General features: G+C 40.1%; 1 protein-coding gene across 1 annotated transcript in view; it reads right to left on the minus strand.

Annotated features, from left to right (window-relative positions):
- KLHL29 (kelch like family member 29) overlaps window positions 1-27,445 on the minus strand; it is an 830,662-nt gene that overhangs the window by 481,946 nt on the left and 321,271 nt on the right. The window contains exon 4 of the mRNA XM_063440860.1: window positions 17,078-17,387. Within this exon, the coding sequence (XP_063296930.1) occupies window positions 17,078-17,332 (255 nt within the window). The 5' untranslated portion in view covers window positions 17,333-17,387. The remainder of the gene's footprint in view (window positions 1-17,077; window positions 17,388-27,445) is intronic.

The raw sequence follows: 27,445 nt of genomic DNA on the forward strand, positions 1-27,445 counted from the left end.
TTTCATGGTTCGGGGGATCAAACAGGGTACGTACTCAAGGTTGACGCAGGGATCTAGAGTCTTCCTGAACTCTCTCAGTAGCAGTTCCTAAAAGCCGGATGGAATCGGGAGGTCTATCTTTGTAATATAACCCATCGTCATAGTTCTGCATTCAACATAAGTTACACTAAATTAGACAACATGCCCATGTCTCATCGCCCCATGTTTCTATTCAGCTCCCCCTCATTAGGGATCGACCGATATTGATTTTTTAGAGCCGATACCAATAATCTGTGAACTTTCAGGCCAACAGCCATTAACTTACCGATATTCTGTACATTTACCATTTTGAAAAAATTAAACTATTTCTAAAGGTAAATGCACAAAATATACATGCCACATGTAGTGGATGCAGTGTGTTTAGACAGAGGAGCTGTGTGTGTTTGTGTAGTGTGTATGTAGTGGATGCAGTGTGTATTTTTGTAATGTATATAATGAATGCAGTGTGTATTTGTGTAGTGTGTATATAATGAATGCAGAGTGTGTTTGTGTAGTGTGTATAGTGAATGCAGTGAGTGTTTGTGTAGTGTGTATATATAGTGAATGCAGAGTTTGTGTGTTTGTGTAGTGTGTGTAAAGTGAATGCAGTGTGTGTGTGGTATGCGTAAAGTGATGCAGGGTGTGTCGTGTGTGTATATAATGAATGCAGAGTGTGTGTGTTTGTGTAGTGTGTGTATATAATGAATGCAGAGTGTGTGTGTTTGTGTAGTGTGTGTATAGTTAATGCAGTGTGTTTGTGTAGTGTGTGTATATAATGAATGCAGTGTGTTTGTGTAGTGTGTGTATAGTAAATGCAGTGTGTTTGTGTAGTGTGTGTGTATAGTGAATGCAGTGTATTTGTGTAGTGTGTGTATATGATGCAGTGTGTGTGTGTGTTTCTGTAGGAATGTAATTGTGTAAAATAAGGGGGGGGGGAGGCATTTTTAAATATTACATTTTTTTTTATTCCCCCCTCCCTGCTTGTTACCTGGCCAGGGACGGGGGATGTGGCATTCCCTGGTGGTCCTGTGGCATGGACTGTGCAGTGGGGGGCCAGCAAGCTCTTACTTACCTTCCCAGCAGCTCCCTTCAGCTCCCCTGTCTAAATCTTGCAACATTTACACTGGGTTGCTGAAGGGAGCAGCTGAGAAGGTAAGTAAGAGCTTGCTGCGGGCCGTCCAGGACCGCCGGGCTTGTCATCATGGGCCCGGTGGTTCTGGTATATATTATCAGCAATATCGGTATCTTTATTGGCCAATACCGATATTGCCGAAGATACAGAATATCGGCCGATAATATCGGCCAGACCGATAATTGGTCGATCCCTACCCCCCATGCATCTATTCAGCTCCCTCTAGTCTGAATTAAACCATGCACTGGCCAATCATCCTCTCCACCTCCCCAAGCGAGGGAATGGAAAACAAAAAACAAAAAAATCTGCAATATAGTATTCCTTTATTTGTTGTATACTGGATTTGTGTTCCACAGCATGGATAAAACAATGACAAAGATAATATAATGATAGATCAGATTGTTTGTTTCTTACTTTTTCAGCTTCAAAAGCAAATGCATACACTGTGGGAGTAGGTTGCTCAATTATGTCTATTTGTATTTTGAATGTCTGTTTGAGATGCTCCTGTAGCTGCTGTTAGCCTACACTTAGTCCTTTGCTGGTGAATTTAAATACTGAATTGTGACTTATGAACACTGTTAGCTTCTTCTTTGTCAATGCCCATATTATAGGGAAGAGGTGACATCCTTAGGGTGACCCTGTTATACCTTTCTAACTTAACACTTTAACTTCAGACAATTATTATTATTATTATTATTATTTTATTATTTATATACTGCCAGCAAATTCCATAGCACTGTACAATGACTGTGTATTTTGCCCTTGCCAATCAACTTTTCAAGACTTTTGATTGATAGACAAGCATGAAGCAGGAGAACCTACTTCTAGGAGGTTCTCCTGATCTTCTGCACAGCAAATAAAGTAAATGTTCTGTAGTTGCTGTGTGTTGGCTGAAGTTGATGGGGTAATACTTGGTAATAAGGAGTCAAAACGTTACTATATTGATTTCCCAACCATGCTGTGATGTTTGTTGTGTATTGCAGAAGTTATTCGCTGGTAAACATTTGTATTATGAACACTTATTTTTCTGGCTCCAGTAACCAAACATACATTAGCTATAAAACAAACATCCAAGAGCCAGACTGTATAAAGGAACTCTCGTGTGGTTTATTCCATGACTTTGCTAGGGTGCCTTTTACCCCTTCTGCAAACACAGGAGTAAAAAAAACAAACATTCAACAGCATCATAACAAGACACGATTTAGAACAAATTCCCATTGAGACCTTCTTGCAGCTCAGCTAATTGCTCAGTACTTGCGAGTCCACGGATTTCCCCAGGGAATGATATTGCAGCAAATTGTGAGATAAGTGGAGAAGGGCAAGGTTTGGATTAGATAAAATTCCCAAACTAAACAGCTTCCTTTCTATGTTAACCTCTCCACTGGTCTATTAATGCCCGACAAGCTGTAAGACAAGCATTATAGACAAGACAGTACAATAATCCAGATTTAAAGATGCTCATTAAACCTCACTTCTACAAAAAAAAAAAAAAAAAAAAGGCTAAAGTAATCTTTACCTTCCAAAAACTATAAAAAGGAATGGCATTCACTTCTTCAAAACAATGCATATCAATAAAGGAACAGATACGGTGTGTAGACAGGCATTTATCAGGGTTGTGTTTGGTAAAGGTCGAGGTAGGCAAAAATCGAAAGTTATTTCTGTTCTTTTTTTAAACATTGATATACTGTGTTTGTTTTTGTGAATTCTGAGTCTTCTTTTTATCTGCAATGCCCTGATGTTTCACGTTGTACTTTTTGACCCAGTTTTGAACTTTTTAAATTCACTATAATTCTGCGCCTTAGTTAATAAACACTGGCATATTCTGCAAATGTGATAAGCTAATAAATATGTACGGCAAGGTTTTAATCATTATACCAAGTAATTCACCGGTGAATTTACAATTTTAAGCCAAAATAACCAATTTGGAAATATTTTTCAAGTCTTTGATTTAAATGTGAAATTCCATGTTGGATTTGTAACAATTCCCAGTTCGGTTCATAAACGGGATGGGATATCCACTAACCCTTGAACTGTGAAGTAAAAAATGTATTGAAATTCAGGCTAAAGGCACATTTTAGCTGAGGTTAAGTTGAAGAATTACACATTTCAGCTATTTTGACTTAACTTTCTAATTTGGTTTTTAACTTACTACTTCATTGTTTAGTGCACCGGTTCCCAAACCACGCCTCGTGCCCCCTATCAGTCCCATATTTATAGGTTATATATGCCCAGTTGTGTCTATGGTGTTTTTTTTCACCTTAGACACAACTGGGTAACCCATAAATCCTGGACTGGTAGGGGGGTGTGAAGACTGGTTTGGAATACATAAGTTACAAATAGTTTATATTCATTAAAGACTAAGACACACAAAGACATGAACAATACAAATATTCTGCACATACTTGCTGGATTCTTTAAGCCATCCAATGTTTTTTGGATGCCCCATGAAACTTAATTAGATAATTAGTATTAGTATTTTCCATATTGCCTATTTATTTAATATAATGTTATTGCATACATTCTTATATTTGAGGATTAGATGTAATTGTTGTGATTTTGGGTTCATTTAGAGGGACACCGAACTGCCAAAATACAAATAAATAAATCACTATTTAATAAATATACCTTAATGAAAACATGTTTTCATTTAATTATGTATTTTTAATCCATTGGGTGTGTACAAGAAAAGAGCTTGCAAAAGCTGCAGATCTCTTGTCTAAAGCCTTTGAAAGCCCTCCCCTTCTGACCCCGCCCAAGCTTTCTGTGGCTGTCCAATCACAGACTTCCCAATGCAGCTCAATGAGAAGTCTTTTCAAGGCAGGTGCTCTGAGTAATTGCTGCCTCTTGAGTTTAGCTCCACTGAGCTAAACAAACCAGGAAGTAACAGGGTCGGTTGTCTGATTGACAGCCAGGTGGATGTAACCAGGTTAATTTATAAAAGGTGTACATTTCTATTGAAATCTATAACTTTTGTTAAAATAAAAGAGAGGGTTATCTCCCTCTGATAATCAGCATTTATGAATGCACTAATCGCTTCTAATAAATGTTTGTGGTAAAAAGTGCTTCAATATATTGTTTTCCTTTTGTAATATACTGAGAGCTGTGCTTATTTTGTGCTAATAAAGTTTTTTTTTTTTTTCTTTTTACTTATTTCTGTTTAAATCTTCTGGTAAACGTATTACCTTGGATACACATAAATACATCCTGTGTAGGTTAAAGCAATCAATCCACTTGGCATCTTGGTCCAATTGGTGTCCAAACAAAAGAGCACTAAAAAGCTCCACCAATAAGCTCAGCTTAGCTGAGGTAAACCTCACCAGCAAGCTGCCTTGGAGGGTATTTGTGGAATACACAGGACGGACTCCCCCATTTTAATCTGATGTTACATAAATTTATTGTGGTTTACTCATCCTGCATTGCTGGATCACAGCATTTGGTGGGGCCTATAAGGGGACATTTCTAAAAGGGTTGTTAACAATATAAAAAGTTTAAATATAGGCAAAAGACAAAATGATGCCCACAGTGATTGGTGAGATCTCTCCCCTGTTTCTATTTTTGGGACAATATAGTCCTATTAATCTTGTGAGTATAAGCCTTGCATTCATGAAATATATATGTTTCATGTAAATGCAATGCATGATGGGTATTTGCTCCATCTCTTAATTTGCATGTACTTTTATATATTTCCCCAACTATATGAAATCGTTCTAGACGCAAGAACACTCAAAACACCATAATCACTACATCTCATTGTAGGAGGTTTTTTTGTAATGAGTGCCCTGGAATCACCTTCCAACACGGTGATTCCCAACCCAGTCCTCAAGTACCCCCTAACAGTCCAGGATTTAGGGGTTACCCTGTTGTGTCTAAGGCAGTGGTTCTACATTGGAATAAAACAGGTAAATACATAAATCCTGGAATGTTGGTGGGCCATGAAAACTGGTTTGAGAACCACTGGTCTAAGGTGGTTTTGAAAAACAAAACGAAAAAAAAAACACTTTTGACACAACAGGTAATCCCTAGTGCTAGAGCACTCCTGGTACTATAACCACTACAGTGTTCCTTTAATTGTATCAGTTATAGAAAATCATTGAAACTATTTACCTTTCGAACCTTATACCAGTTGTGAAAAAAATACAGATCTGCCAACTAACACTTCACTGAAAATATCTTAGAGAATTTGAATTTAGGTGTGGCAGATCATAAGCTGATAATTTGTATTTCTAATGATCTGCTAGGTCCATGCCATCGTTTCCTACCATGAAAATGGTCCGTGCCACATAGCTTCTACCATTAATTCAAACACAGAATTATGAAAGAAAAGGCTCTATCACACCGTGCTTTTTTATGAAGCAAAAGAATTGCATTGAACTACAAGAATTAGCGTTTTGCTATTTTCTTTAATCGTTAAAAGCTTTGCATAGAGCAGGTCAGTAGTAGGTAGACGATGGATTCTCAATAAACTCAACATTAATGCATTCATGCGCCTTAGGAGGGAAAAAAAAGCATGTTCTTTCTAATCAAAGCTTTAGACTATCAGTAGGCCTCGTTCTATCAAAAAGCATACACTTTGAAAAATATGCCTGCATTGTAGAATACAAACCATATCCACTATTAATTCACGGTTTCCAGGTTGCTGAGCAATGTTACCAAGTAGTAATAAAAAAGAAAGCTGAAAATGATCTCTTCAACTCCAAGATTTATCTTCCATAAAATAAAATTTCCTGTACGTTGAACAAGCCCGTCGGGACATGCTAACAGATTCTCGGTGTACCGCAATCATGCCTGACAAACTTCACAAGTTTATTTTGGAAAATGGACTGGTAAACTATGAATTATAAAAGCTCACACCAACTGGAAAAAGTTAAACTTTTTTTCGATTTTCTTTGATCATCTAAACCCCAACATTCTGCTAAAGGTACACACAGCTGCATTCTTGCTGCTAAGGTGTGAAATGCTTATCATATGCATAAGTGTCAACCATTGTTCTTTAGAAGTTAGACATAGATATGGTGTTTTTTTTTTTTTGGGGGGGGGGGGGGGGGGGGGTATCATCACATTCCAAACACCATCGTTGCTACAAGTTATTGTGAGTGAAGAACTCTGAGAGCTGGGGTTCGATACAGTATCAACCAATGCAGGTTGCTTGTGTCGATGCAGCAGTGCAATTAGAGGCTACACAATTTCGCTGTGTGTCAAAATGGCTTTGGGATATCTTCCTCAGTGCTTGGACAGACACACTGGGGGATTTAGATTTCCTCATTAAGACATCAAGTGTAAAGGATGTGAATTTGGGTCCAATGGGATCCTCCATTTTTGATCAAACCAATTCAGAAAAAAACAACACAAACTACAAACCTGAGGAACTGCATACATACCTTCCCTGTAACAAAACTATCACATCAACATGTAGTAGTTATGGTGCTTTGACTGTTGCTTTAAATCAATGAGTTGGTAACTAACCTAATGCTCAAATGTGTTATTAGAACCATGAGGTTCAAATATTAGACCCACTAAGAACAAAGTGGGGTTATGTGTAAAAACAACCATGTGTGCTGTGATTGAACACAGCTAGGTATGAATCCCAGTATTCCATTAATGCCCTGTTTTCAGCCCATCCCTTGTGTCTTATCTCAGTCAATGGCATCTTCACTTCAATAAAGTAGGGCTTCCCAACCTTCTTTGATGCAAGGCACATTTCCATTGCAGCCATAATAGAGTGCTAAGAATTTCGTATAGTACATACTTATCGCTAAACTGACTTATTAGGTTTAATTAACCTCCAGATGGAAACACAATTTCAATGATGACACTTCTTATAATATCCAAAGATAGGGCCCACCTTCAATCTATTTCAAGCCTAAATCCAAGGTATTTGAGGTGTTAACCTCAATAAAGAATAAGGTTTTCCAACATAAACAGTGATAGATTGTTACCTCCAATAACCATCTAATCCATGCTCATTAATATATTGTCCTAGACGTGGCAGCTATCACTGATACGGGTAATTACATAAATTGGTCCTGAAGGTATCTATGTAACAGGGACTACGCTGGTGCTAAAATTATATGTTGCTGGCAGACAGCCACTCACTTCTAAGTTGTCAGGTGCTGTGACCAATCGTTTCACAAAATGTGAAGGGTATTTATTTCTTCCAATGGATTTGTGGTTTGTGATTCGGATACCACTGGTGATTTGTTTTGTAAGATGTCTGAGTTTTACTACCACTGATAAATGTTTGGAAAGGTAATTGACTTCTATCTACAATTTTTTTTCTAAACCCTGAGATAACATAAAACAAATAAAGAAAAGAAAGAAAAAAAAAAGAAACAAAGAAACAAAAAAAAAAAAAAAAGCAGAACAGAACCTTAAAGTCGATTTTAAGACCACAGAAACAAAGTCACTTCAAAAATGATGGAATTGCGGTGAAGAAACAAATTACCTTGATAAGTTGTTTGAAACAGATTGCCCACGGTTGGGATTTTAAAGTTCCTTTGACATTTTATATCATGATTAAAGTAAAATGTAAATTAAATCAAGTGTATTCCTTGGCTATGAAGCTGACTGGTCTTTAGATCTTTATGACAGAGCATTATATAATATTTTTAAGGCCTTCTAAACATTCACTTTGAACGCGATAAACACTGCTATGATTACATATATTGCTTACTGAGACTGTGTAAAATGTGCATCCCAATTCTCATCACTGATATGACGATGAACATGTCTTTACTTGATACCATGTAGCCATTTTGGTTTTGTCAGTAAGAAACACAAGATAACCTGCCAGCCATCTTGTGAATACAGTGAATCTTACTAAATCAATAAAGAGGACTCCCTTTAGACACAGGGATTTGGTCTCACCTGTCTCTCGAGTGTACGCCAAGTAGAAGAACACTTTGTTCCTCTTATCTTGTCCATTCCAGTTCCTGTAGGCAACAATGGGCATGATGCTTAGCAAGCATCCTGGGAAATGTCTCCCACCAAAGATCTGGTTGCTTAAACCCCACTGTTTACAGGTTGGCACCTCTCTGCATCATACAGGGTTTGTGAGCAGCAGGCATGGCCGCCCTGGTACCTGCATTCTGTCTGTTCTCCGTAACATTAAATTCCCGGAGGTCGCTCTCCACCAAAGAAAGAATATATTCCTCAGTAGAAAAGCTAAAAATGCCATTTAGTGATGCAAGACATACTGCAGCAATTTATATTCCTTTTGCTGCAGCAAAATATTGAGAGAGTCACACAAGCACCTCTGGACTTTTGACTGCCATTGAAAAAGAAGCAATAAACTGCTTAGAAAAGCAGGAGTTTCACGGCGTGCACTTGCAATAGTGACCGCGTTCTTCCGATTGAATCAACTTACATTTATTGAGGAGCATCTTTGTATTAGATTGCCAATGACATGGAAGGTCAACGTGCCACAAAGTCACAACTATAACATAGGCACAGGTTATTCTCTCAAACAGGGACTGTCAATTCTCCAATTTTGCCAACTAAATAGCTAACAGAGTGATTCACTAAAATGAGAATCGCTAAGAATTCAAAGTTAATTTATAAATTTAGGCCAAAATAGTCAAATAAGAAACATTCTCCAGCTCGATTCTGCTTAGCTTTTTGTCTATTTTTGGCCTTAAATTTCAAATTCAATTTGAATTCCTGGCAATTCTCACTTTAGTGAACAACCCCTTCAAAGTAACCGATATTATAGTGTTGTTAAACTTAAAAAAAAAAAAAAAAAAAATATCTAATACATTATTTTTTATTTAATTTGAATGCTTGGCCATGGCAAGTATGTAACTTAATTCGCCATGCGTATGGCCCTGCTGGAGACAACTTGAGCACACCAGAGGCATTAGGGGGTGTAGAAATTGCTCCAACATGGAAGCAGCTTGAGATAAGCACATTTTATACTTATCTCCACTGCTTTTTTCGCTGTTTGTGTTTGCTGGGGTGAAATAACTGTCATTTCTCAGAGTGTGACAGTTCTTTACCCCTTAAGGGTAACACACATGTCGTGTGTCCTTAAGGGGTTAAAAGAAAGATATAGAAAACATGAAAACTAACACACATTTTTTATATATATTTTATATGCCTGCTTATCATTACAATATACAAATTTTTTGTCATTTTGGAAATATTCGGAACAGCCAGGGAGGCTAAAGAAGGAGTGGACCCTAGTATGGACTCAGGGAAAAACAACTCCACCCAGGAGACCATATTTACAAGCGTTTTCAGTAATTGCATGAATAGTAGCTATCAGCTTTTACCATTTTAATCAGGTACCATATCATAATATCTACCTGAGTCTGTTTGTACAATCTCAACGTGCTTCAGGTGTAAAAGTGAATGTACCCTGGGGCAAAACCTTAAAACTGCTTTCTTGAACCAAGGTGATGAAGTGATGTGCATTGTGCGTTCATAATTTAGAGTCCAGTCTTCCCCCTTCCTGTTCCTCCCTTATGTGAGCTACTTATTGGGTGTATACCCTGGTGAACTGGGGTATAAAACAGAGATAAAAAGAGAGTATAGAAGAAAAATAAAATTTGATATTCTATGTGGAAGTCCATATAAAGTAATCTCTTGCCCTTAGGGTGGAACCTTAGAATGGAGCGCACAAAATGACAGAGCTGAGTAGCCTGGAAGAGTTCTGAGGCTGGAACATTATGCTGTTCCATTCAACATAACTGATTGTCTTCATAATACAGTGCGTTGTGGTGATTTACCAGAAGTCAGGTTTGATGATATCTCCCACATAGCCTACTCGATGATCATTTTTTTAAAATCATCGACATTGTTTAAACTTTTTGAAAACTTCTAAACCTTAAAGTCTCCTGGTAAATTTGGTATTGTGTTATGTCTCCCAAACACAATTTCCAGGTCCTGTCCCACCTTAGTTCCAATGGTGTTAGTTCCCTTGGTGTCCTGTTTTTGGGTACACCAGGGAACTGTCCCCAAAATTCATACCACGAGTGCATCATAAGACGTGCTCACGCTATGTTTAGGACACTAAGACCTTGCAGGGAGCACTAAACAAGGCATATTCTGCCCTCAACACGTCAGGCTGACCAGGGCATTAACTCTCTCTCCTTTGGGGCGGAGCTAGCGACACTATTGCATCATTGGCCTACCCTCTTAACCTCCCTCCCACCAGAATCCCAATTCTCAGATCTCAGCCTTGTTGGTTATTATCTTATCTTATTTGGTGTCACATTTAGTAACCCCTTTCAAGGGTAAATATACGTGCCACGTCGAGATCAGCAATGAAAGAGTTAAACTCTAATAAGGTCAATGTTTTATATGAATATGCATCTGTTGTAGATTAGATTAAGTTTACTGAGCAAATCGTGTTTAAAATAAATTCTGTCGTTAGTGATTAGCATATTGCTAACATGTGCTGTCATAGCAATTATAGTTATGAGGCTGTTACAGTTCCCATCAATTCTTCTCATTCCCATTACATGGAATTACAAAGCATATAGTGAGTAATTGTTTTTTCACACATAAACAGCCATAAGGAGAAAAGGAAATATACATTTGTAATTATATTTTCATAGTTTCTCTGCACCTGTTGACTTTCCCGCAATACTAGTCAAGAATGGATTGACATAGCCGTTGGTTGGCACCGGTCGTTGTTACTCTTCAGTGAGGATGTTTAGGCTTTTAGGAAAACTTAAATCACAAAGTCAAAATACTCAAAAATCTCAAAGTGAGGATCAGAATCTTTTAGAAAATGTGCTGAACGTCTCCTCCGGGAGAGGTTTGAAAGGTGCTAGGCTTTTTTTTTTTTTTATAATTTATGGAGTCTAGTGTAATTATCTACATTCTTAATAATTTATGTATTAAGTAGGGATTCTGAGTACTGAGCAATTTTATGAAGAGTCAGCAATGATACAGAGATAAAATATGTTACAGTTTGAAGAATAGCCTAAAAGTCCAAGGGCAGAAGAAACACAATAAAGGGGAACTCCCAAATGACTAAAATAATATAGGTTAAATGTATTCCATGATGGCCTTTTGCCAACCAGTAATAGTAGATTTATTTGGTATTAACTGGACGGTCCCCAGGTTGGTGACTATCATTATAGTTTTGCATATTCAATGACATTATAACATTTAGACATTAAAACTTAAAGGGACACTATAGTCACCAGAACCACTGCAGCTTAATGTAGTGGTTCTGGTGTCTATAGTCTGTCCCTGCAGGCTTTTCAATGTAAACACTGCCTTTTCAGTGTTGCCATTATGAACAGTAGCCTCTCAATGCTTTCCTATAGGAAAACATAGGAAAACATTAAATTGGCTGAGATGATCAATATTGAGGTTGAGGTTGAGCCAGGTTGAGCCAGGTGGGGCCAGCCATGGTGCAACCGGCATGACGTGGGACAAAATGAGAGTAAAATCCCCTTTTTACTGTGATCTAAGGGGGGCCAGGTACCTAAATAGTTTGTTTAACACTATAGTGTCAGAAATACCTCTTTATATGCCTGACACTATAGTGTTCCTTTAACAGCATTTCCAGAGTCCGCGTATAAAGTCCAGTTACCTATAACCAAGAGAAGATATCTGATTGATGGACATGTGCAGTTTAGACAATTTTTGCTACTTTAACGCACAGAGACTTGAATATACTTAGACTTGACATACGTGATGCACAGAGAAAGAGTCAAAAGGTGTAAACACTACTTAAGTCTCACAAACCGGAGAAATAACTATTTGTCGTCTCTTTTGGCAGAAAACTGTAAACGCTTGAGCAAATGATTGACTGATTGATTGCTACAAACTGCAACAATTTAGACACAATTGAGTCTGGTAAAAAGCATCAGATGAACTATTCCGTGGTGTTACTGGCATCACGCTGGCCTCCATTTTATACAGCGTGGGGAAGTAAATCAATAAACCATCATGGCGTATGTTCCAGAAATGCAATACAGCAACATTAAAAAATAAAAATAAAAAGACTGTGTTGTTCATGATTAGTAATGATGGGGCCAAATCTTGAAACATAATCGTTCTAAAAGGTTTCACGTAAACAATTAGCCTTTCGTACAGCGGAGTTCAGAAACTGGCATCCTCTAGAAGTTATAGACTTTTAAAAACATTTTAAAAATGCTGAAGGTAGCAGACAATCTTGTTACTTCTACTTGTTGTAAAGGAACACTGTAAATGCCAAAACAACTTTAGCTTAATGAAGCTGTTTTGGTGCATTGATCATGCCCCTGTAGTTTCACTGCTCAATTCTCTGCCATTTAGCAGTTAAACCACTTTATTTGTGCAGCCCCAGCCCTACCTCTCCTGGCTGTAACTCACCAGGGCCGTCTTTAACGCGGGGCAAACGGGGCAGCTGCCGCGGGCCCTCTCCCTGCTGGGGGGCCCAAGACAGCTGCTCCGTTTGCCCTCTGCCTGCAAACTATGGGGGCCCATCGGGTGGCCCATGCACTTAGGGCCACCCGGTGGGCCTGTGTCAGCAGGGGCCCGGTCGGGCACTTTGGCGCTTTAACAGCGCGACCGGGCCCTTGCTTTTCGGCAGCCGACTGGGAGGAAGTGACAGCCGCGCGTCACTTCCTCCCACGGAAACAGGAGCCGCGCAGGAGGAAGAAGCTGTTCCGGAGGGGGCCAGGCCGGGAGAGCTTAACTCCCAGCCACCCCAGCCAGCCCACTGGACCCCAGGGAAGCCACCCTCCAGGAAAAGGTAAGAAACTGGAGGGTGGTTATCAAATTTTGCATGAGTGTGTGTGTGTGTCAGTGTCAGTATATATGTATGTGTGTATGTGTTAGTGTGCCAGTATGTCTGTCAGTGTATCTGTATGTCTGTGTGTGTGAGTCTGTCAGTGTCTGTGTGGTTCAGTATGTGTGCATGTCTGTCAGTGTGTCAGTATGTCTGTGTGTGTGTGTGTGTGTGTGAGAGAGAGAGTCTGTCAGTGTGTCAGTATGTCTGTGTGTGTGAGTCTGTCAGTGTGTCAGTATGTCTGTATGTGTGTTTCAGTATGTCTGTTTGTCTGTCTGTGTGTACGTGTGCCAGAATGTCTGTATGTCTATGTGTGAGTCTGTCAGTGTCCGTGTGGTTCTGTATGTCTGTGTTTGTCAATATGTCTGTCAGTGTATGTGTGTTTCAGTATGTCCATCTGTCTGTGTGTATATGTGCCGGTATGTCTGTCAGTGTATCTGTATGTCTGTGTGTGTGAGTCCGTCAGTGTCTGTGTGGTTCAGTATGGCTGTCTGTGTCAGTACGTCTATCAGAATGCGTCTCTGTATCTGTATGTTGTCCATCTGTGTTTGTGTGTGTATCTGTATGTGTCAGTGTTTGTATCTGTATATCTGCATGTGTGTCAGGTTGTGTATCTGTGTGTCTGTATGTGTGTCAGTGTGTGTGTCGGTGTATCTATATGAAGTCAGTGTGTGTACCTTTGTATCTGCATGCATGCCAGTGTTTGTATCTGTGTGTGTCTATGTGTGTGTCAGTGTATCTATATGTAGTCTGTGTGTATCTGTATGTTCTTGTGTGTATCTGCGTGTGTGTGTCAGGTAGTGTATTTGTGCGTATCTATATGTAGTCAGGGGGGGCCAAGTAAATGCTTGCCCAGGGTCCAATCCAAATTAAAGATGGCCCTGTAACTCACACAGCCTCCCTGCACACTTCCTGAAAAAAAGGTTTCATTTTCAAACTTGCTAGTAGTGCAACACAGCCTTGTGTTGTGTGTGCCGTTAGATATAGGAATAAGAAATGTTATGAACAAGAATTCTTTGAAACATGCAGACTTGTTTGTACATCGTAAGACCTATTCCACCACAATACAATTTTTTAATGTAATAATATCATTTGTAAAGATCCAGTATTTAATAAGGCTTTTTTTTTTAGAAATATCTTTTTTCATGTCTACTTTCTATAGTTTCTAAAAGTGCTAATTTCATCCACAATGATTCTCTATGAGAAAAATTTGACAGGACATTGTTGTGCATGAACAAGAAACTTCATGGTGGGCAAAAAGGGGGTGGGTCAGTTTAGCTGCAGAATGTGCAGAATAGGTAGAATTTTAGTGATTTGGGAAAATAGTTTTGAAAATTGATTAATTGCCTACCGTATATACTCGAGTATAAGCCAAGTTTTTCAGCCCATTTTTTGGGCTGAAAAACCCCAACTCGGCTTATACTCGAGTCAATAGTCTGTATTATGGCAATTTGCATTGCCATAATACAGACCGGGGGAGAGGGGGGCTGGCAGAGCTGTACTTACCTGTTCTGCAGCTCCTGTCAGCTCTCTCCTCCTCCGCGCCGTCCGTTCAGCACCTCGGTCAGCTCCCAGTGTAAGTTTCGCGAGAGCCGCGGCTCTCGCGAGACTTACACTGGGAGCTGACAGAGGGAGCTGCACAGACCGCGCGGAGGAGGAGAGAGCTGACAGGAGCTGCAGGAGAGGTAAGTACAGCTCTGCCAGCCCCCCTCTCCCCCCCACTGAACTGCCACTGGACCACCAGGGAAGGAGAGCCCCCCTCCCTGCCATGTAGCAAGCAGGGAGGGGGGACGAAAAAAAAATAAAATAAGAAATAATAATAAAAAAATAAAATAATAATAATAAAAAATAATTTAAAAAAAAGGGGGTATAAGGACCACTGTGGGAGGGGGGGGGGGTATAAGGACCACTATGGGAGGGAGGGGGTGGGATAAGGACCACTATGGGAGGGAGGGGGGGTATAAGGACCACTATGGGAGGGAGGGGGGGTATAAGGACCGCTATGGGAGGGGGGGGGGGATAAGGACCACTATTGGAGGGAGGGGGTGGGATAAGGACCACTATGGGAGGGAGGGGGGGTATAAGGACCGCTATGGGAGGGAGGGGGGGATAAGGACCACTATGGGAGGGAGGGGGGGATAAGGACCACTATGGGAGGGAGGGGGGGATAAGGACCACTATGGGAGGGAAGGGGGGGATAAGGACCACTATGGGAGGGAGGGGGGGGATAAGGACCACTATGGGAGGGAGGGGGGGGGGATAAGGACCACTAGGGGAGGGAGGGGGGGATAAGGACCACTAGGGGAGGGGGAAGTAGTGACCACTAGGGGAGGGGTGAGTCAGGACCACTGGGGGAGGGGGGTGAAGGAACACGGGGGTGGGGAGGTAAGGACCACTGAGGGAGGAGGAGGGGAGGTCAGGACATATGGGGGGGGCAAATATCCTTGCACCGGCCCTGCACACACTGCATTCATACACACACTGCATTCATACACACACTGAATTCATACACACACTGCATTCATACACACACTGCATTCATACACACACTGCACTCATACACACACACTGCACTCATACACACACTGCATTCATACACACACATACTGCATTCATACACACACACACTGCATTCATACACACACACACTGCACTCATACACACGCTGCACTCATACACACGCTGCACTCATACACACACACGCTGCACTCATACAGACACTGCACTCATACACACACGCTGCACTCATACGCACACACTGCATTCATTATACACACACTGTAAATAAATATTCAATTAATATATTTTTTTTAGGATCTAATTTTATTTAGAAATTTACCAGTAGCTGCTGCATTTCCCACCCTAGTCTTATACTCGAGTCAATAAGTTTTCCCAGTTTTTTGGGGAAAAATTAGGGGCCTCGGCTTATATTCGGGTCGGCTTATACTCGAGTATATACGGTATTTTTAATTTTAACTACCTTGCTCTAGTGCATTAAAATGTACGCCTTTTAACTTAGATGTATCCTTTAATATACCTGGTGCAAAATAAGGAGACAATTGACATTATTCAAATATATATATATTTTATATAACTTTTTCAGCACACCTCTGTCAATTTGATAAGAATCATATAGAGATTTATCAAAGTGTTTTAAAAAGTATTTTTTTGTAATGCATCAGAAAGTGGGTGGTACATCTACTTTCACGGGCATTTAATTTGGCACAGAAGTGTACAAATAGAAAGGGGTGGTCTGCCCCATGTGACAGGGGGTGCACAGAGCATCCAATGCCACCAGGGCCAGATATATCATTAGACAGTGGAGGCACATGCCTATCAGTGTATTTCTAATAGGGACAATCTGTGGCAGGAGTCTGCTTTGCTGCGTGAGTGACAGCTGAGATGGACGGGAGATTGGAATATGCACAGACCTTGCAAGCTCTGGTGTCATGCATGGACTTGGGAATAGGACAGTCAACCGTACCTGGAATAGTTGGAAGGTACAGGTTGATTTTGCATGTTTCACAGCAGCAAACAATTGTGAAGGATTTAACTTGAATTATTAACCAACATTACTAGCAAGGTTATTGACTAAATTATGAATTTATGAAAACTCACCATGGAATTACAAAAAAATGTATATGTAGCTGGACTGGAAACATTACGGACTTGGTTAAGTTGAATGATTTTAATTGTTTTATCCTAACATTTGAGACTCTTGAATCCTGATTGAACTCATGGCAAGTCACATTGTACTAAATAAACATACTTCTGTGTAAAGTCACACAAAGTCCTCACCAATCATTAGCTCTACAGCAAACACATTAATTAACATGCCAAGTTCATTGTTATTGGCTCCATGAATTACAGTCCTCAAGGACTATCCGGTCCAGGATTTATCGAGCAATCCACTGGAACAGATTGGGAAGTTTCTGAATCATGGGCCACAGTGTAATTCTTCAAGACAGGCTTAAAAGGGTCGATGAGTTAAAGAGCTTAAAAAAGCAAAACAAAAATGAGACATGGTTGCCTTTTGGCCACCAGAATAAAAATAAAAAATAAAAATAAAATGAAGTTTGCAAAACAACGAATTGTGTAAATGACATAATTGCAAGAAACACATCCCTTCTCATTCTGACAAACAAATCAGAAATCAAGATCTTAAATTTCATGGCAACAACTTAAAGTCACCATAGTCTTACTTTGGAAGCAGATGCTGCTGATGGGTTGCTCTCAACACTCGTCACTGCATCACTGCCGACGGTTGTAGACATGGTGGATGTTGGTGTGGGAAGACGTGATGGTACAATTGGCAGAGGGAGTAGTCCAGGTCTGTTGTTGCCATTGGTCGTACTGTTTACATTGCTAGTGTTTACGTGATTGCCATTGGGACTCCATTCCCATCTTTCCCATCCACCACAAAAATCCCTCTCGAACCGACTATGCTGACGTGACATTCTCTAAAAGTGGAGTCAAGGCTGCTTCCTTCTCCGAATCTTCTACAAAGCGTGTCTACGGATATTAAAAAGAAACAATACATTTAGACAAACCTGCTAAACAAGGAGCGTTATTTATAGGTGCATGTTATTTTATAATTGATATGAAATCTCAGCAGGCCCACTGTGTATAATGAGCGATTAAAAAAAAAAAAAAAGCTTTATTTCCGTTACTGTATAACAGGGTAATAATTAGAGTTGAAAAGTTCTTCTTTCAAACACGAAAGGAAAAGTTCAGAAGAGAACTTCTAGCATCTCACGCTGTTTTCATTTCGAAAATAATAAATCTTAAACCAATTTTTGTTGTGCTGTCTTTTATCATAAAATTGTAAACCCACTAGATTAAATCTATCGCACGGTAGAGGAACAAAGGGACCGCGGACATAACCCTGGGTAATTTTAGTAAACAAAATGACTGTATGAATTATGATCTTCACTCTAATAAAGGGATATCCAGTAAGGTAATTACATGGTTTGTTATCATTAGTCGGACACTTATGTCATTAGCAATGCGCTTGTCCGAATGGATACTTAGACATTGTTGATAGTCGTAGTGGTGTTTATCTTGCATTAGCTATGACACAATGAATCTGATTATTTTTATTTTGCATGTCCAGAATGTAAAAACAAGACTGGGCTTAGAAAATACATTTAACTTCGATTACCGGGCATTTAACAGTAACTCAATTCAGTTCACTTACGAGGAGTCTGGAATATTGTGGTTGTTAAGAAAGAATCTTCAAGCATGAGGCATTAATACAATAACCCCCCCAAAAATATATTGTTTCTTCTTATTATAAAGCAATGGAAAAATGTACTCTGTGTTACCCTGTATGTATTTTATCGTATTCATTTAAAGCACTAGACCAGTTAATATTCGTTATTTTATCTATAAGCAAGCCACACCCCATTTAGAACACTGAAAACTCCATATTAATAAGAGCAGTATTGTTACCTCAATATTCGTGATTTATGTCACTCTCACTGGTCCTAAATATTAGAAAGCACTCCTTGCTTTGTGTGTGTGTGTTTTTTTTTTTTGCAATGTTTTTTTTATTTTTTATGGCAATGTTTTTTTTTTTTTTTTTGGCAATGTTTTTTTTTTTTTGGCAATGTTTTTTTTTTGGCAATTTTTTTTTTGCAATGTTTAGAAATTCTAAAAAAACATCTTAGATTTGAATGCGATTTGCAGGATTAATTATTATATGGTAAGTTATCAGAGTTGGAAATTACTAACATTTTTTGGCTAAAATATAAAATCTAAAAACATAGCTAACTTGGAGAATTGTTCTACTTTGTCGATCTGGGCCTAAAAGTTGAAATTGATTTTGAATAAATACGGAATGCCTGGGAAATCCCACTTTAGTTAAACAACCCTGCCAGATTGTAATTTACTACAAATGGGTTTTTAGTGAATAAACCCTATAATATTCTTGCTTTATACAGTGAAATCTCAGGGAATTTCCCTTAGCTGAGAAATCTGTACCATTTTGCCACATTAAACATAGCGTTTGCAAATAATGGGCAACCTTCCCTTCCCAGAGACAACTCCGTAAACACTAAAATGACAGTCACAATATAAATGATTACAGGCAGTTTTCAAACCAAAAAAATAAATAAAATACATTTAGCAATTGGTAAGTAGCAGCTGCCAAAAACGTAACCATCTTTATACAGATTAATGGGAGTCCCTCAACATTAAATAGCATGGTTATCATGCTAAGTGGTAAAATATATTGCTGCCATCTGACTACGTTATAACGGCCACTCCGAGGTATAAAGAGAAAAGGACACACCAACACCGGGAAGCTTGTAATAATCAGATATTAAAATGAAATATATTCTATGCCCAACTACATTTAAGCCTTTCTATAAGCATGGTATATGTTATTTTCTATAAATACCTGTAAAATTTCAGGTTTTTTTTTTTTCTTCATATACTTCCAGTTTTCAAAATTGTAAACTCTGAGATTTGGTCGGTACCAGTGAAGGTTGCCATGATTAGTAAGTAACCATGCAAACCTGCCTGTCATTATTATTTAGCTGCAAACATTTACCGATTTTCAGGTCCGGCGCTTCCTATAGGCGACTTAGGCAGCACTGCCCGGGCCGGTGTGTCCATGAGGGTGCACCGGCCTGGGGGTGCAAGATGTTAGGGATCGGCAGGAGGAAAGCGCACTGCGCTCCCTCCTGTCAGTCCCTCAGTGTAGCGTGGCCGAGCTTAGTGAGCACTTCCTTTCAGTTCGGCCGGGTAAGGAAACAGAAGCTCCTGTACCGCGGACAGGAGCGGAGCCGGCCATGCTACACTAGTGCCTAGAGGTAGGAGGTACCCGATGGGGGAGGGAGAGAGGGCAGGAGAGACCACCAGGGAAGGGAGGAATGGGGAGAGAGAGAGGAAAGGAGAAACCACCTGGGGGGGAGAGAGGGAAGGAGAAAAAACCTGGGGAGGGAGGGAGAGGGAAGGAGAGACCACCTGGGGAAGGGGATAGAGGGAAAGAAAACACCTTGGGAGGGAGGGGGGAGAGAGGGAAGGAAAGACCACCAAGAGAGGGAGGGGGAGAGAGGGAAGGAGATACCACCTGGGGAGGGAGGGGGGAGGGAGAGGGAAGGAGAGACTACCTGGGGAGGGAGGGGGTAGAGAGAGGGAAGGAGAGACCACCAGGGGAGCGGGAGAGAGAGGGGGAAGGAGACCACCAGGGGAGGGAGGGTGGAAAAAGAGAGGGAAGGAGAGACAACATGGAGAGGGGGGGGGAGAGACCACCTGGGGAGAGGGGGGAAAGAGGGAAGGAGAGACCACCTGGGGAAGGGGATAGAGGGAAAGAGAACACCTGGGGAGGGAGGGTAGGGGAGAGAGGGAAGGAAAGACCACCTGGGAAGGGGGGTGAGAGGTAAGGAGAGACCACCTGGTGAGGAGGATGGGGGGGGGACAGAGGGAAGGAAAAACCACCTGGGGAGGGGGGGAGAGGGGAGAGACCATCAGGAGAGGAGGGGGAAGGAGAGAACACCTGGGGAGGGTGGGGGAGAGACCACCGAGGGGGGGAAAGGGGAGAGGAGAGATCACTAATGGGGTGGGAGAGAGGAGAGACCACTAAGGGACAGGGGAGGAGAGGAGAGACCACTAAGGGGCAGGGGAGAGCACTAAGGAACAGGAGGAGAGCTCTAAAGGACAGGGGGTAGGAGAGAGCACTAAGTGACAGGGGGAGCACCAAGGGACGGGGGGGGGCACCAAGGGATGGGGGGTAGGATAGAGCACTAAGGGACAGGAGGGGAGAGCTCTAAGGGACAGTAGGGGTGAGCAGTAAGGGACAAGAGGGGAGAGCTCTAAGGGACAGGGGAAGGTGAGGAGACCACCAAGGGACGGGTGGGAGTGAAAGAGATTATTAAGGGACAGGGGAGTGGAAGACACACAGAGAGGCTAAGGGAGGGGGGAAAGAGTAGCACAAAAGGGCTGGTAGGGGAGAAAGAAACACACAGCAGGGCTCGGGAACGAGACACACAAAGGGGCTAGGTAAAGTAAGACACGCAAATAAGTTTGGAGGATGTAGGAGACACACAAAGGGGGGATAAGAGACAAACAAGGGGCTTGCAAGAGATAAACTAAAGGGGGATGTAAGACGCAAAACATAAAAAAAATATATTTTTTCTGCTCACCTCTCAGTCCCTACCCTACCCCCAAAATGCTCTCTTTCACAATACACACACACACACACACACACACTGCATCCCTATACATATACAGAAACACACAATGCATCCCTACACAAAAAGAAACAAACCATGCTTCCCTTACACGCAGATAAACACACAATGCATCACACACACACACACACACAATGCATCCCTTACACACACACAGAAACACAATGCATCACTCACACACACACTGCTTCTCTTACACACACTCAATGCACCCCTTACAGACACACACACTGCATCCCTTACATACACATAAACACACCTTGCATCCCTTACACATACAAACACAGATGCACACAATGCATTCCTTACACACACAATACATCCCTTACACACAAACACACACTGCTTTCTATCCTTTACACAAAAACACACTGCTTCCACTACACACACACTGCATCACCAACACAAACTGGCATCCCTATACTCTACATTCTATTAGCACACACATTAGATCCTCTGTGGGTGGGCCTTAGGGGCATACTCACCATCAGCCCGTGTGGGAGCAGAGGAGGAGGAGAGTCCCCAGCGCCGAGGGAGCTCGGTGCTGCAGAAAGGTGAGTTTTTAACCCGCTTCCTCCCCCTTCAGCCCGGCGGGAGTGGGACCCTGAGGGTGGGGGCACCCTCAGGGCACTATAGTGCCAGGAAAATGAGTGGTCCTTTAATGCATCCCTTTAAGCCGCTCACTACTGAGCACTTTTTAATTTAAGAATATTAGCATAACATATATTGGAAGTAAGGGTTTCATCATATAAACATACCACACAACAATTGTTTTTCATTGTATATTGTTTTGCAGACAAATGAAAAACATATGTACTTTTGCACACTTTTTATTTTCATTATTTGTACAGCCTTCATTAAAATATTTGCAAAATGAAAAGCTTTAGACAGTATACATCGTCCTTTATCTTGTAATATTATAGAGGAACTGAATGTTCGTATAAAAGCAAAAATACTATTTTTTTCACATACAATAGGTGTAACAGCCCTGAGGGCATTATTAGCTATACAGTTTACTGAAAATGTCAGCAGAATGTAAGAAGAATGTCTCCAATTGAGCAAAATGCCCACATACAGTTAATACAGAAAAATCATATATTTGTAACAAAAGGTATTTAAAACTGTTATATCAATCTTTATCAATCCCTGGATTGCTAATGTAATGCTGAAAGTTAAATGGAGTTAATTATCCCCTCACCCTCATCTGACTATAGGAATGATATTGAAATGACCAATGGAAACCTCCTGTACTGTTTAAAAGCAGGGTGTGAGCTGACATTTTAAGCACATTTATAGGCATTATTTAAGTGACTAGTGGCTTCTGGCAGAGAAATTTGTTCCTCTTCATGTGTTTTTCATTCTGCAAAATACATGAATATAAAACACGTATACTCAATTTAGGCATTGAAGTGGTTAAGGATAAGCATTGAAACAAGTCTTAAGCAAGTTTTCCCACAAACAACATGAGGGTTTGTCACCCCGCACAGTGACTGATGTGCCCAGGGATTCTAGAGAATTAATAAACTCTGTGTAGTAAAACTTCCAAGTAGAGAACTAACTTAATAGGGAGGAATACATCATGCAAATCTGTGACAAGCTGGTACAATGGCCATGCTCGCTACCATACAGATGACCTGAATTTCTAGTAAATAAACCGTATTTGTAATATACTGAGCTGCAAAATATAGGATGCAGAAGGTAGGAGGCATATTTTAAAGATGGTAAGATGAAAACACAAAATATACATTCCTCATGCATTTCACCATCAGTCAATATGCAAAACATATACTCAAGCGTCATGAAAGTATTCTAAACCATCAAAGCGTGGCCCCCTATTCCAAGAGTCAGACCTCAATATTAAATCTTCGTTCTAATGCGTGCTCTAATGCTCACAGTGCTAAACAGATTTCTAAGCCAATCAGGCACACAGCATCGCATGTGGAAAAGGAGAGACAATGACAAACTGCATCTTATACAAAACGTCCTGACCACGGTTATGAGAATCATAAAAACGCAATTTTACTTAAATCTCCGGCAGACCCATAACTATTTATGTGGAAAATGCAGAAAATTCATACGGGAGATATTTTTCACGAGTCCCTCTTCGAGTACACAGGTTGTATAAAATATCAGAACAAAAAGATTTTTCAAATGCAAACACACTTTAATGACAAATTATTATTCCTCAAGGAAAACAAATGCAATACTTGCATTGAAATACCATGATGTGGATAGTGTACAAAAACCTTTTGCAATATGTATCCAATTCGACCAGTTTTGTTTATATGACATGAAAGCAAGGATTCATCTTTCATGGAAACATACAATACTGTGTTAACCCTTATAAGTTCTAGATTTCTCTTAAAAATTAAAACATAAGCTTTATTATAAAAAAACAAAATTATAATTAAAGGTACACTGTAATGTCAGGAGCACAATCATATATTCCTAATGCTATACTGTCCTGACACCTATGTAGGTCCCCCCCACCTCCTGTGTGAATGTTTGAAAGGTAAGTATTACCTACCTTTCTGCCCTCGCTGTGCCAGTCTCCATTATCTCGTTTGGCGTCTGTGGCTTAGATTATTAGTGTAGATGATCTCAGCCAATCCAATGTTTCCCACACTAGGAAAGATTGGGAGGCTAGTTCGCTTGAGCTGCAACAATCAAATGGTCTCGGATTCAATTGCTCTGTTGGGATAGACAACTGTAGCTTTTCAGCCAAGGGAACAGCAGATTCTGGGAGATACTTGTGAATTCTTATGAGATCCTAATGTATAATGCTTTCCTATGCTTTCCTTTACATGATGCTGGATTTTCCAGTGTCAGTTAGGCGACCAAAAGTCACCTAATGTGGCTGTCAAGACAGCCACTAGAGGTGGAGATAACCCTCGAAGGAAATTATTGCAGTCTATTAAAAACTTAACAATTACCTTTGCAGGGTTAAGGGGCAATGAACCCAGACCATGTCAATGAGCTGAGCTGGTCTGGGTGCCTATAGTGTCTCTTTAAGGCCTCTAGGGCAAAACTTATTTTTTTTGTGTCCTTACCTGTTTAATCTGTGGTTTCTCTATTTGATATGGCATAAGAATAACTCTACAGATACAAATGAGAAGTTCCTGATTGGTGGAGATTCTTCCTGGTCTGGGAAGAGTCTGGCCACTACTTCTTTTAACAGTGTATTAGTAGAAGCAGCAAGAATTTGCCTTTACTTTGTATTCTTTTTTCATAGATATATAATATATAGATTCTTTGCATTAGCTGTGCATGCATTAAATAAATGTGGGTTGCATAGGCCCCATTGTCCCTTTAATCCCATTCTAATTTAAATGAGGATCAGATCACATTTTGGTTAAAGCAGTAGACGATTACAGATAATTATGATATATATTAGCAGACGGTAAGGAGGAGGAATAGAAGGCAGATAAGGTGTTTTCGGAGTATCATGCCATATGGTGTACTGTCTTTTTATAGTTAGAGCTACAGTATAAATATTGCATGTAAACATATCACGGCTTACCTACATCTATCCTATTTATTGTGCCGATGTTCCTGAGCACAAACCTATAAAACATTTGCCTTTAATAATCACTCATAAGTGTATCTAGAATTTGCAGCGTGTGTTGACCATTTAAAAAACATACATGGTTTTTGTAACGCACAGATCAAACTCAGATGTTGTTCCAGACTATATTTAATACAGAGTCATTTCTATATCTGGGTACTGTATTGTGCCACGTGGCCCCTGTTGTTATTGGTGTAGCAGTCCCTATTTTTTTTTACCAAGTTTTTAACATCCTTGCAGTTTTACTTTAAAGAGATACTATAGTGCCAGGAGTACAAAGCTGGATTGGCCCATCATCCTGGAGGCAGGTCCCCTCTGCATTCTTCACAAAGGGCAAAGCAAATTCATGATTTAATGGTATTTGTCTAAGCTCTGGGTCCAAGGCGGCCAAGTAGGTCATCTTGTGGTTAACCCTGCTCTGGCACAAATGTGTGAAAACTCAGAAAACAAAACATCATGCCGTACTGAGAAGTGATTATAGTACTTCCGTTAACCCTTTAAATATTTATGTATACATTTTGGTAATTGTATTTGGAGTGACAGTATTTCTGCCAGATTTTATTATTAAACTGTTTTGTAAAGTGATTAAAGAAAACCAAATATTGTTGATAAGAAAACAATATCTTTTTGCAATTATACTTTGATTATAATAATAAAATATAATTTGATGATGTACAAAAACATAAACAAAAAGTAAGATGCTAATTATTGTTTGAAACAGAACAAAATCAAAACACATAGAAACATAGAATGTGACGGCAGATAAGAACCATTCGGCCCATCTAGTCTGCCCAATTTTCTAAATACTTCCATTAGTCCCTGGCCTTATCTTATAGTTAGGATAGCCTATCCCACTCATGCTTAAACTCCTTTACTGTGTTAACCTCTACCACTTCAGCTGGAAGGCTATTCCATGCATCCACTACCCTCTCAGTAAAGTACTTCCTGATATTATTTTTAAACCTTTGTCCCTTTAAACATAGGACACTGCATGTTTAAGTCATAATAGTATTAAATAAACCAGTTTTTCATAGTATTTGGCTTCTATAACTATGAATCTGAATCTGGTGGATAAAATGTTAAACAATTAATAAAAAAAATAAATATGTTGCTGACTAATAAAACATTCATTTAATTTTCATATTCTTGCTTGAACTGGCAGTCCCATTGCGGCTTTGGTCATCATGGAGCGCTGGCAAGGAAAGGGAAAATCAATTCACTAAGCTGCGATAAGTGTGATTAGGGTTTGATCCAGCATTAAATACATTGCACTTCAAGGGCAAGTAATACCATATGGCAATCTGATGGCTTTTACAGCACGCTCACTCAATTCGCACATCACAGTACGCTGGGCATTGGACAATATGGCATACATGCTAGCGTGACAGGTTTTTAATACCCAACAAAATGTCATTTATTGGACCTAAAATCTATTTATTAAAAACCTCCACATAGTTTGCTGTTCACAGCCACTGTATGTAATCTAAATGGCTCAAAAAATAAAGAAATAAAATATTGCAAAATTATATAAGGGAATATGACATTTTGTGCTTGACCAGTAGGTCGATTTTTAGCATTTTGTTTAATACTGGAAGTTGCTTTGTCTTTTGTTAGAATGCTTTTTTTTTTTTATTGAGAAAACACAATTTCCCTAATTAGATACACTACACTGTTATGTGGCTACTTTATGATAATACAATTATAATATTTATAAACACAAACTGCGTGTACAGCATGTGGGTCAGATCCTTTGTCGAACCTGGTTTACAAAGCTCTTTCGTTGTTAACGAAGGAATTAGTAACAAACAATATGCATTTACTAGATGAAGTTGCTAAACTGATTATCAGAGACTGGATCCATAGACAAGAAGATTCTAGAGCCAAGAGTGGTTGAGTGTTCCAGACACTCCCGCTTTCGTCAACACAGTCCTGATTTCAGCGTCCTGTCCTGCTTTCCGGATTTAGTTTACTGGTGTCCGGCATTTGGAACTGTCCTTGAGATGCAAAGCACTCATGTATTATTAGATGTGCTTGTGTTATGCATCAGGCAGTAGGGCCACGCAGAGAGCACCTCACAACCACTCTGAATAGTCCTGCAAGTCTGGGAATGGCCGGTAGGCTGTCTGTCAGGTTGATGCTCTTGGTATGTCCACTTCCTGTGTGAGTCCGCCATTTGTGGGAGTCACTGTTGATGCAAGTTGCATCACTGGCAAAGCCCCCTAGAAGGTCTGCCCACCTATCCCAATTACACAACTCCCAAAGTTTGATGGTATGGGTTGATGTACCAGATTGCAGACATATAAAACTATGGACACCTCCATGAGTTAGTCACTCCATGGCCTCAATGCTTGTAACAAGCGTGGTTATTTCCTAATCCCGGTATTGTGGAAAATGGAAAAGGGAATTGCAATCTATGGACCAAAAACTGTAAACACATTCTAACAACTATTTTTCCAGGCAGTTATTTTATCAAGAATTTGCAATTACCGTGTCAATTTATAGATTTACTGGAGATAATTTGTTTTTGCCAATTTACAAAACGATCTCACTGCGTTCTGAGGTAAAAAGGGCACACTCAATATGGCTTTCCGAGGAAGTCGAAAGAAAAGTTGGCACGGGTTCATTCTCTAAATCCTAAGTAACAGGTATGGATGGATCAAGGAGGATTATAAAGAACCTCAGTACTTGTGGCACAAAAGAATTAAAGTGTGGCTGCAAGTAACAAGCTCAACCTGGGATATATTTGCTGTACTCAAGATGGCCGTGAGCTTTCTTTTGGATAGGTGTGTTGGAGTATCTGTGTTTTAAGT

This window comes from Pelobates fuscus, chromosome 2 (genome assembly GCF_036172605.1).
Source record: "Pelobates fuscus isolate aPelFus1 chromosome 2, aPelFus1.pri, whole genome shotgun sequence".
Classification (NCBI taxonomy): domain Eukaryota; kingdom Metazoa; phylum Chordata; class Amphibia; order Anura; family Pelobatidae; genus Pelobates; species Pelobates fuscus.